Source organism: Corvus cornix, chromosome 1A, assembly GCF_000738735.6.
Source record: "Corvus cornix cornix isolate S_Up_H32 chromosome 1A, ASM73873v5, whole genome shotgun sequence".
Taxonomy (NCBI): domain Eukaryota; kingdom Metazoa; phylum Chordata; class Aves; order Passeriformes; family Corvidae; genus Corvus; species Corvus cornix.
The window spans coordinates 21,867,071-21,879,088 of NC_047057.1; the positions used below are offsets into that span (position 1 = coordinate 21,867,071).

Below are 12,018 nucleotides of genomic sequence, written 5' to 3' on the forward strand. Positions count from 1 at the left end.
TGGGTTTATCCCTTTTAGTTATAATATCATATTTGAGATTGGTAGGACTAAGCCATAGGTAAATATTGAAACTAGTCTGCTTGAATCTGGACCTTTTACACTTGACCTAAGTTAAAGCTTAATGTTTCTATCATTGTCATGTTAAAAATGGTGGTTGCTGTGAATTGGTTTTGCTTTAAACTATTAAGCTGTTCTTGACTGTAAATAGGAATTCTGTTAAAGTGTACTGAGTTTTGAAATATTTCTTTTTAAACCAGATTTATCTATAAATGCATAGCTGTGTGGAATGAGGGATCAAGTAAGTTTTTTTGAACATGTTTGTTTACTAAATGCCTGATTTTTTCTCAACTGTTAGTGAAGGAAAACATGCGTGCAACTGTTTCTCTTTGGGAAATATAGCACAATTATACAGGGGTGTGCTTTGGACTTAGCTTCATCTTTAGGTAACAGTTTATTGTTTTACTTTTAAAACAGTATCTGTCATGAAGGAGCAACTTGAACAACTGACAAAAAAGTACAGAAATATTACTCCAGTTCATATGGATGTCCTTAAGAATGAGGAAGAGCTGTCCTCTTTGGTGAAGAAACACAACCTTGTGATCAGGTCAGAATTCTGTGTAAAACATGATAGGCTTGACACTGAACCGTGCCATAAATCAAATCCCTCCTGATGGGAGAGAATTTTCTAAAAGTCCTTGCAAGGAGTTTCAAAGATAAACCAAGACTTTTCCTGGAGTTTCAGTGTTGCTGGATAGTTGTTTATTAAGTCTTATCAGAGGAACAGAGCCACTAGCGTGACCCAGGTACAGCACAGAGCACAGAAAGCAGGAGAGAAGTCTCTAATTATCAAGATTTACACAGCCTTTTAAAGATAATTTAACCAATGGTTACTAAAAATGTACATTATTTTCACTTCCCTACCAATTATACAGTAACATGGCCAGGAACTGCGGAATTCTCTATCCAGTCATTCCAAACTACTTTTACTGCAGAACATGGAGTAGTAGAAGAAGGAGAAGAAGGTTTAGAGAACAACAACAATCCTCCATTTTGATACCTTTTACTCTTATCTATTTACTACAAAGAGAAGCCCAAAACCTCTAATTTTTTCACCCTGTGACAATCTTACACAGTAGTCTATCACCTAATTCACGCCACTGTATTTTATAGTTCCTGTCTGATCGTTGGTAATTTTTTCCAAGGTTTGAAGCTAAAACAGTGTTGTTCAGGGGGGTAAGAACCCTTAAAAACAGGCAGAGAAATATTCTCGGGACTCTGGGTTCCTACAAGGCTCAACCCTAAATCATGCTGCTTCTTTCTCCTAGTTGATTACATGGTAACTTTTTTTCTAATGGCCAAGAAGTGGGGTCATATTTGTACATGTAAGTAGTTGTAACTGGCTACTGCCTTCTCATGTAGTGGGGCATCAGAACTTTAAAAGGGATTTTGATTTCTTCAGAAGTCTTTACCAGTTAAATGGACTCCCTTGTTAGTGTGAAGGGTCAGTTGCATCCACAAACATATGTGTCCTTGGGGTCAAATTTGCATGTTCACAAGAGGAGGCAAAATTCTGACATCTTGGTATTTTCTCCTGAATATCCCATTAAGAAAGAACTCATTCCAGATACTGATACAGGGAAGGAACTTCATAGTCTTTGCCATTTTGTTTCTTTTGCCACGGCTATTATGAATGTTGTTTCCGTTCCAGGTAGAGCATGCTTTTCACAAAGTACTTCACCAAGATCTTTGTAATGCAAGCTTTCTCAAGGATGGTTTTGCAGTTTTGCATCTTCTAAACCTCTAGCATGCTTGTTTAGATGTCTTTGGAAAGAGGTCAGTGGTTTGTGGTTTACAGGGAAGTGTGACAAAAGATGCTGTCTCAAGAATGACTCCCCTATTGTTCAGTGCCCTTTTCTGAGTGCATACAACAATGCTGTCCCGATAGGGTAGTGTTTCACTTTCATAGGTATGAAACTGCTCAGGGCAAGGCAGGTATGACTGTGGTTTTGAGCTATTACTTGAGCTCTTTTGTAGGCATTCAACAAACGTTTGAGCATCTTCCCAGTGACAGGATAAGTAACTGGTTGTATTTTGATGTTGCGTGATTCTCCTTCATTTGTAGTTTGCTGCCTTATTCAGCACATCCTTTTGTTGCTAAGAAATGTATTGACAACAAAGTGAACTTGGTAACAGCCAGCTACTTAACACCAGCCATGAAAGAACTTCAGGAGAGGTAGGTGTGAAAGTAGCATCTCCCTGGTGTTGCTTCCTTCTTTAGTGCATTATCTGAATATTTTTCAGTCTGTTACACCTGCAACACTTATTGTGAATTACTGCTGTCTGCATTCCTTCTGCTTCCCTTTCTGTGACGGAGGACCAAGTAACTTTCCCAAAGGTGCATGTGGCAGAGTGGAGGAATGAGTGCATTCCTGGTGAGACTAATGCTCTAAATAATGGAATGTATTTTTCTGCCTGCATCCAACTACTTGATGTAAATGTGCCTTTTCCTTTTCCCTCACACCTGTTAAGATGTTTGATCTGGGCTGATTTCAAGCTGATTTCAAGTTGGGCTGTCCTACTCTACCAGCAAGCTTGTTTGTCATCCCGTGCCTTTCCCTAATAAAAACTTATTCTTGGCTTGTTGGATCTACAGTAATCTCCTCCTTCATGCTCTTTCTTTTGGATATGCCCACTGTATTATTTTCAGATAACAACTCTAACTACTCTAATGTTTCTGTTGTTGTACTTATTATATGCTTGGAAGTTGTTTTGAGCATGGAGCTTCATCTAGGTGCTCCTCTCAGTCACAGTACTGGAAAATCTGAAGTGCATTCAAGTGAAGTGAGAATTGTACATGCTGTGTCTTTACAAAATATAAAACAGAAAAAGCTAGACAGGTAGAGAAACAGTGTTGCAGAAAGTGAGGGATATTTGGGGGCCTCTCCTACCATTCTTACTGAGGTAATTTTTTCTCAGGAAAAAAGAAATTTTGAAAGGGCACTTCTCATTTGTCAAAAGACAAACTGATTTTGAAAATAAAATAAATTTGTGTTGATAAGTGAACTTCTCTGGTACTGTAGGCAACTATTAGGAAAAAAACCCCTCCAAATACTTGTAATTGGGGAAGTAGACCTTTTAATCTCTCTTCCTTGTAGGAGCTCTTTAGGGCAGTTATGACTAGCTCTGTGCTGCCCTCTGCATTACTACCTTCGTGCTTTATAATGCTGTCCAGGAGATTGTGGGATATGGAGTATCTGGTAGAAATTTTGTTTTCCACCAGCATCTAGGTGTTGCAGAGAAATAAGAGAAACAAAGGTTAAAAGGCTATTAGTCCGTTGTCACTGTCCAGGTTTTAACATCTGCTTCTGTTTCTTTTTTCCCACAAGCTGCGGGCAGATCTCAGAATTTACTGTGTTGGGGAAGGTTCACTGGGCCTTTGTTGGACAGATTTACAGAATAAAAGGCCAGTAATAGTGGATATTCTGATGGCTCTGTATTTCTGTTATTTTTAGTGTAGAAGCTGCTGGTATTACAGTGGTCAGTGAAATGGGTTTGGATCCTGGTCTTGACCATATGTTGGCAATGGAATGTATTGACAAGGCGAAGGAAGTTGGTGCTACGGTAAGGTTAGCTGGTAGTGTGTAGTTCTGCCAAGATTATATTAGTAAAGTTGTTCTTTTAACACCATGCAGGTACTGAGCACATCACTGATGCATAACAGACTCTGGACATCTTACTTTTTCTGATGCACTGAGTTTCATAGCTACTGATTCACTTGGTGAGACCAACTAAGATGGCCTTGCCCCAGTGTATCTTTTGGTTTCCTTTCCTTTACAGGCAGTGCCTGTAGTTTTCCCCTCTCCCCTGTAGTTTCTTCTGATCTGGCCCCCATTATCTGGGGGATAATGTCAACAGAAATTTTCAGAACTGATGGGGATTCTGCAGGGTAGATCTGTATGCATCCTGATCTGTCTTCTCTTCACTGTTTCTTTCCTGTGGATAAATCGAACAGGTTATATCGTACACTTCTTTCTGCGGTGGCCTACCAGCTCCAGAGCACTCTGACAATCCTCTGAGATACAAGTTCAGCTGGAGTCCACAAGGAGTGTTGCTGAATACAGTTCAGCCTGCTACGTATTTAAAAGATGGAGAGGTGAAGTAATGCGAACATTTTCATTTAAAACCGGACAAAAAGGTGGTATTTGGCTAAGGAAGGAGTTGGGACTTGTAAGATGCTGTGTTTACTTTCAAGCCAGTGGCAGTCAGTTGCCTAAGCCAGCTGCATAAATCACTTAGTCCTATGTTTGGAGCATGATGATCCCTGGTCACTGCCACCTTAATTCTTACTTACTGTGTGGAAACTGATTGTCAGGAAGGAATTTGTTCTAATGGCTAAAGCACTGGATTGGAGTTGATTTTTCTGGGTTCAGTTTCCATTCCTTGGGTGTTGCTTTTGCCACTTGATTGCCCTGTCTTTGGCCCTGTGAAACAAAGGTGAGAGTGCTTTTCTATCTAGTTGTGTTCATAACCCAAATAGCTTCATTTTGTACTTGCACAGTGCATAGCAGAACCCTTGATTCCTTTTTCTTTTGGAGAAGTGTGTAATACCAGTAACCCACTGAGTGGGTTTTATGAAATGCTTTTTGGTGTATTTTATACAAGCTCTGTTTTGCTGTTTGTGCACGAGTCATTAGGCTTAACCTCACAAATGTCACTGCTTCTGTTTTATGGAAACTTTATAATTGATTTGTGCAAGGCTATTGCAAGCCACCATCACGTTTCTTCTTTCCTATCTATTTCCACTCTAACTTGCTCAGAGTAGTTACTGCAATTATCAAGGAGACTGCCTTGTATAACCACTGTAAAGTTTAGGTAATTACCTAAAACTCTTTGATCTCCAAAACTTAGAAATCTTTTGAAATGTAATCTTCCAAAATATTTTGTCATGACATTTTGGTGCTCTACTGTTCTTATGGAAGTAAGAAAGGAGAAATTCAGGAATTTTACTTAAAAAGCAGCAAAGTTTCAGATGAAAAGTGTTCTTGGAAAATGTTAAAATATTTCTTACTTAATTCTGAGCTGGATCAGCCATTGCTACGAAAAACTAGAGCATGCATATGAATGATTTATTATGAGAGGACTAGGTGAGCTGGTCAGTAAATTCTGCAATTTTTCCTCCTTGCCACTAAATATTTATGTCTTTGACCATTGTGTAGGATTCTTTCATACAATGTCTTGCCTTTCGGCATTTCTGCAGGCTTCACTGCTTTAGTATTTCTTCTATAAGTAAACCTCTTCCCCTTGCTTAGAAATCAGAAAATGAGTTTGTATTGATGCTGCATAGCAGATCTGGGCTTTAGCTGCTTGAAGGAAGCAGGGTTCAAGGCTGTGGCTGGGAGTGATAATAGAACTAGTCACCCATTTTTTTGTTTTCCTTCGGTGGTGAATTCTCTCTGTGCTTTGTAGCCTCAAGTAAAGATACACATGGGCAGTAATGTTATATCTGTGTAATATAACTTGATTTATTTTAATTTTTAAAAGAATGAACAAACACCCATTGTTCTGTTTTTGTTTTCCTTCTCTCCCATATATAAAAACCCAAGCAAAACCTAAACAAGGTAATAAATAATTTGACAAAAATGCAGGGAGCTCATGGGCAGAATCTCGCTTCACACTGGTGGAGTTTGGGGCATGCTCCAAAATGACATTAATGTAAATGAAATGGGAACCTGCCACTTTAATATAAGTGCAACAGGAATTAACAGTGTGTGTGAGAAGAACATGGCTTTAGACCTTTGATTAATAATGGCTGACACAATGCATGCTCTTCCTGCACACATATGATTAAATGGCTTGGGCAACTGCTTTATTTAGATTGGGTCTTTATTTGCACTTGCAAGACCAAACATGTTTTTCCTGGTTTTGAGCATACTTTATCTTTTCTGTTCTGAAATAAGTTGAATAAGACTGCACCAAAATAATATTTGCTGTTCTTTCACAAACTTTAGATTATCAATATTCCACCTGGAGGAGCGTTACTGGATTCTGTTACTCCAATGGACTTTTTCCCAGGGTTAAACCTTGAAGGTTTTCCTAACAGAGACAGCACAAAATATGCTGAGCCATATGGTATTCAGACAGCTCGCACTTTACTGAGGGGCACCTTAAGATACAAAGTAAGTTCTTGGCTTTATCATTAGTAATTATTGTTTTCCTCAAGAGATGAATGTTGTAAAATTCCAGAAAACTGTGTATTTAAATCTCAGCCTTTTATGGCTCTGCACTTGCTATTTATGAGCTCCCCGTTATCCCAGCTGAGAGATAACAGAAAGCACTTATCTAATTATTTTTAAATGTAGCTTTACTTGCTGTATTTAACAGGTTTTTGTTGCAAAATGGAAGAAGACTTTTATTTGTTTTTAGACAGTTGGCCAGTTGTCTTGCATAGTTTCTTCATTGTTTCTTGCATTGTTTCTTCTTTTTATTCTGGCTCTGTACCTGGTGTCAGATCAATAGAGGATTTTTAAAAATGAAATAATTCCATTTTCTTATATTCCCGTGAAAAACATAATGTAAAAATTTTACAGAAAATTATTATTTTCCATCAATCTGTTTCTCATTAAGTAACTAGAAATCTTTAATTTGAGAAGCTTTATAATTTTGGTCAGCTAAGTAAAATGTTAAGAGATAAATGTGTTTTCCTTCTAACTGATCAACTCTTTTCCTTTCGTTAGGTGTACAAAGCAGAATCAAAACAAAACATTTTTTTCTTTCAAATTTTCTTTTCTTTTATTTTTTCAGTCAATATGCATTAAGGAGTAATAAACCTAAAACCATATTGAAGGCTTGAAAAAGCTTTTATGGATGTTGTATTATGTCTGTTAAGTTTATGTCAGGGTTTAAGTTATTGTTATTTATCCATAACTTGAGGAAGTGTATGTCCTTTTTGTCTTAATTCCTCTGTTGCAATACAACAGAATTTTTTGTCTATTTCTGGGAGGGAGGGAGGCTTGCTTAGATGAAAGCATGGAAGAAGATGGAGGGCCAGATGGGGGGAAAAGGGTTATAAGCTGTAATAGCTCTCTTTTTGTCAGTCTAGATACAATCTCTTTTTCAGAATGTAGAAACATGTGGGAGGCGTCTATCTCATCATGAAATCTTAATATGACAATATCTATTCTTCCATTTGATGCCTGGTAAAACTTTCTTGTTTTGTATGTGTTAACACAAGGAACTGCAAAAGGTCAGGGTGACAAGCCAAGGGGTTGTCAGTGTGCTGCAAGAATGCTGTTTCTGTGGTTAGTGCTGTTTTCTTAACCCCCAAAGCAGGGCCAGCACTTTGGGCTGGGGTGATGTTGGTAGGGTTGTTGGGCAGGGTTTGCCATGCCAGCACAGAGTGCTGAGCAGGGCAGAAGTTAGTGTTGGCCCTTTGCACATGCTGCTGTGCTGCAGACCAGAAAGCAATTCTGTTCACTGAGGAGGCAGTCATCTCCTGAAAGTGCCTTTTTGGAGATTAAGTTTAGATAGCTAATGGAGTCAGTTTAAAAAGAGGTATCACCCAGAAGAATCTCACTGCAAGGCCATCTGAGCTGATAACCTAGTGCTTGTGGAAGTGACTCCTAATTTAATTAGTCTTCTTTCAGGGTGCTTTATTTCCTCCATTCTGCTTTTTTAATGTTTCTAGTCACTTTGCATGTAAGTGCTCTCAGGTGTCCAGCAGCTGTGTGGGAATGTTAATGGGATACAAACCAAAGTAAGCAGAAATCAGTTGAGACTTCTTTTGTTGTGCAAGCTTTGCAGTTACTTTTAAATACCATTTTACCGCTATTTGTCTGTCTGATATTCCTGAAGATGAGAATCAAACACCCGGGGTTCTTATCTTTAAAATCAGCAAATGTGATGTCCACGCAATCCCAATGGTGTGAAACTGGGTGAGCAGAGTTCTGCTTTGTGCTGTCTGTATTCAGTGGTTCGTTTATGGGCCCGCTGGCTGATACAGCCCTGTCTGTAGTGATGGGCTGGGGTGTCAACTACTGCTGGCCAGCTGAGCCCTTTGATCTCAGGAACCAATGGTACTTGCCATGGAAGTATTGATAAGAGAATAAGCCATTAAAAAAGATTGAAAAGTAGTGAAGGGGTGGAGAGGGGCTGGGGAAGACACCACTCTGTGGCACCTCACTGGCATCAGGTTATTGTGGCTGACTTCCCAAGAGAGTAAGACTTAAAACTGCCATGGTTGTGTCTATCACTACATTCAAACCAAGGAAAAATACCTCAGTTTCAAGTGATTATTGTATTTAATGGTGTTATTCTTTTATTTCAGGGATACTCCAGAACTATGGGAGGCTTTGTAAAACTAGGGTTAATTAACCCAGATCCTTATCCTTTACTAAGGTCAACTACACCACCTCTAACCTGGGTGAGTTACTCTGATTACTCTGCCTTCTTTCCTCTGTTTTATTGATGGTTTTCTTATTGCTAGACTTGGCTGTACTTAGCAATGGGAATCTTGTTTTGCATCCTGATCTTTGATTTTTTTCCCCTGGAAATTAGGCAAGTTTTCTTCAGCAGGGTTGTAATAAGGTGCTGGAACAGGTTCCCTGATAGATTCTGGAGTGTTTGTCACTGGACGCTTTCAGGACTCAGACAAAGCCATGGCCATATTTTTATGAATTGTCTTACATTTTTTGTTAGTCACAGTCAACTCAGTGCTCTGAGTTTGCAGTGTCCATATTGCTGCTGTCTCATGATCTTCAGTGTAAAAGTTTTTTTTTAGGGCATCAAGAAGTAAGAGATTGTGCATATTAAAATCTTTTTTCTATTAAAATTCTGTACAAGCATTTTTTTGATCTTCTATTATGTTGCTTTTCTGTCTTGATTTTGTGTGCCTCACTTTATCTCAGCCAAGGCATGACTGATGTTACATTTGACAATCGACATTTTGGTTGTCTCTGTGGACAACAGGGAATTTCATATTTCAGTATGGGGTGAACAGAGCTGCAGTGACAAATGACTTATTACTTGTCAGGTCTGTTTCTCTGTCTTCTGAGAAAATTTTCTTCCCTTTTGCAAACACAAAAGGGAAGAATGAGAGAATAACTGTTTATTACTCAGATGAGCAAAATTCAGATCTGTCTTCATATTTGTGCTTTTTTTAAGCATTTATCTGGAGAAAACCAGCAGGCTTGTGCTGTGTGATGGTCTGAGAACAACACAGTATTTTTCTGATGATGTCATTATTTCCAGTTAAGAGTGTCTTGAGTATTCTCAGAGCCAAGAAGCTAGAAGGTGAAGAGGGCACAGTCTTGCTTGTCTCTGACTAACATACAGTATTGGGAAGATGAGCAAACTCCAGGAGTTTTTGGGTGGCCATATGGGAATTACTTTTTTTTTTTTTTTTTTTTTTTTTTTTCTTTTTCTTTTGAGATTATTTTGGTCTACTTTCAATTTTAGGGTTGATATTTTCAAGTTTTCTTTGTAAAGATGGCTGGAATTTCCAGTTCTTCAAGCCTCAGTGATAAGTATACAGTGTTAGGTAATCTGTAGAAATAGCTATAAATGTATTATTCTCACAGCAAAGATTTTGTTAGTGATATTTTTACATCTTTTTATTTTCCCTTTATCAACTCTGCCAGGAAAGTAGAAGATATGGGCTAACCTGAGCTCCAAATGGACTCTGGAGTTCTTGCTTGTTTCATATCTTGCTTGTAGTTCTCTTTATTATCCACTTTGCTGTGAATGAAGCAAGAAATAATTAGCATCTAGGTAGCACAAAATGGCCTTCACATATGCACAAATATAATGAGAAAGTTCTTTGGTAATACTCCCAGGATTGCTAGAGACTTGTTCATCTCATCAGTCTGTTTCCTTCCTTCTGAAAGGGACATTCTCCATTTGTAGACCAACTGAAAGATATCCAATCTCTTAAGTTTTTGACTCTGTCAGTCTCCAGGTGGCTTCTCTTTCATCCTAACATTCTCCTAGTGTCCCTTGTTTATGCAGGTTTCTATGTTCTTTCTTTGCTTCCAGAGGAAGGGATAAAACTAAAACGTAGGGGGAAGCAGCTGAGGGGTGGGGTACAAAGTCTTTTAGGAAAAGATGAGCCCTATTTTCACCTGCTGTGATTAAAATTCTCAAACTTTCTCACTTTCCCTGTACACATAACCTGTCTTCTCTGAAGTCCTGAATTTTAACAGATCTGAGTGGAGCAGCTGGTTCTCAACAGCCTTGAATGAGATGGAGTGGGAACAGATGTCAGGCCTTCATGAACCTTTTTTGTTTTAACACAGAAAGAGCTCATGTGCAAACTGGTTGGAATTAAGTCACCTGCTGAGCACCATGTTCTTAAAGAAGCTGTATTTAGCAAACTGGAAAAGGACAAAAATCAGCTGGAAGCAGTGGAATGGTAAAATGTTCCAATGATTTTTAAAGTTAAAAAAAGAAGAAATGTTTGCAATTCCAGCCATTTTGGTTCATGTTGAGACTGTTAAACTGTTATGCTGAACAAGTGGAAATTAAAAAAACTATGATGAAACTGTTGATAGGCAATGATAAAAGACTTTCTCATTTCTTCTGCCAGGTTAGGTTTATTGGGAGATGAACCGGTTCCAGCAGCAGATTCCATTGTAGGGGCTCTTGCAAAGCACATGGAGATGAAGCTGCCCTTTGGTATGTGTTCTTTTTCATGGGTTTGAATGGAACAAGGCAATATCTTTTATAAGCTTTAATTGGATTTGTTTGCTCACCTTCATTAATAAACCTTCATGATACATTTTTTAATGTATTGTGATGTCCCCTACTTCCCCAATCTATCCTTTTCTTTCCCTGTTACACTTTTAGTTTGATCCTAGTATTTTGTGCTCCTTAATAGTCCTTGCCTTCAGTCACTTCCCTGATATCCATGCTGTGAATGTGTAGTGCCTGGCTCCTCAGGAACCTTGTCTTGATGTGGCTGAAATACAAGTAACGAATAGTTTGTGTGCTTTTCTCTTAGGCACTGGAGAGAGAGATATGATTGTTATGAGAAGTGAAATAGGTCTCAGGCATCCTTCTGGTCATTTGGAAGACAAATTTATTGATCTGGTTGTCTATGGGGATAACAAAGGATATTCTGCAATGGCTAAAACAGTAGGATACCCTGCGGCTATTGCTGCTAAAATGGTTCTAGATGGTAAGTGGCTATTCCAACTTCAGTAACTGTATTTCAATCCTCTGTATCTTCCTGCTTCTAGAAAGTAAATATGTAGTGTTTCTGAAGTATATTTATGTATATTTTTAAAAATTTGTCAGACTCTGACTGTCTTCTTTACAGGAATTTTTAATCTGCATGTTTGGATGTTCAGATGTTCAGTGACAACTCTTAATTTACTGCTTAATCCACAAAGATTGTAAAGTCATTTAATATTAAATGTTACACTAGTGTAGAGGAAACCTTTAGCATGATAAATTATAATTGATTATGCTACAGTGAACATATACCTGTGCTGAATAAACTAGCAACTTCCACTGCTACTTTCTGGATTGATGAAATTTGAGGTTTGGGGCATATTACCTAAGCATGTTGTTATAAGCAGTCAAACTCCTCCTAGTCATCACTGTTGAAAGAAATACTGTGATTTCCCCTTCCTTGCTCTTAATCTTTAGAACTTTCTTCTCCTGGCTAACTGAAATGAGCAAAACTTTGGGGTTTTTTTTGTTGTTGTTCTTTTTAAAAAAAAAACAACTCACACTTTTGAAGTTTAGATACTTTTCATCAAACTGCAGTTTCACAGTTCTGTGAATTAAGTTCAAGCTGTGTATACCACTATGTGTTTCAAACTTGTTTTCCATATTCTTTGATACAGTACTGATGCTGTGTGAGAACACAATGCCAGGATTTTTAAATCTGCATGTGTAAATATATGCAAAAATTTTTTAAAATGAAAATTTATATAATTTGCATATTGATCTTTGCATTTGTTCTGGGTTCCCCTTGGCTGGTTGCCAGATGTCCACTCAGCTATTCTTTCACTCCTCCTC

The 12,018-nt window shown here is 38.2% G+C and overlaps 1 protein-coding gene across 3 annotated transcripts in view; it reads left to right on the forward strand.

Annotated features, from left to right (window-relative positions):
* The window catches only part of AASS (aminoadipate-semialdehyde synthase), a 30,526-nt gene that overhangs the window by 15,325 nt on the left and 3,183 nt on the right, over positions 1-12,018 (forward strand). For all 3 annotated transcript variants that reach the window (XM_010395489.4, XM_019283649.3, XM_019283650.3), the window contains 9 exons: positions 475-604; positions 2,123-2,233; positions 3,513-3,621; positions 4,013-4,153; positions 6,009-6,176; positions 8,324-8,419; positions 10,290-10,405; positions 10,580-10,668; positions 10,994-11,170. In XM_010395489.4, the coding sequence (XP_010393791.1) occupies positions 475-604; positions 2,123-2,233; positions 3,513-3,621; positions 4,013-4,153; positions 6,009-6,176; positions 8,324-8,419; positions 10,290-10,405; positions 10,580-10,668; positions 10,994-11,170 (1,137 nt within the window). The remainder of the gene's footprint in view (positions 1-474; positions 605-2,122; positions 2,234-3,512; positions 3,622-4,012; positions 4,154-6,008; positions 6,177-8,323; positions 8,420-10,289; positions 10,406-10,579; positions 10,669-10,993; positions 11,171-12,018) is intronic.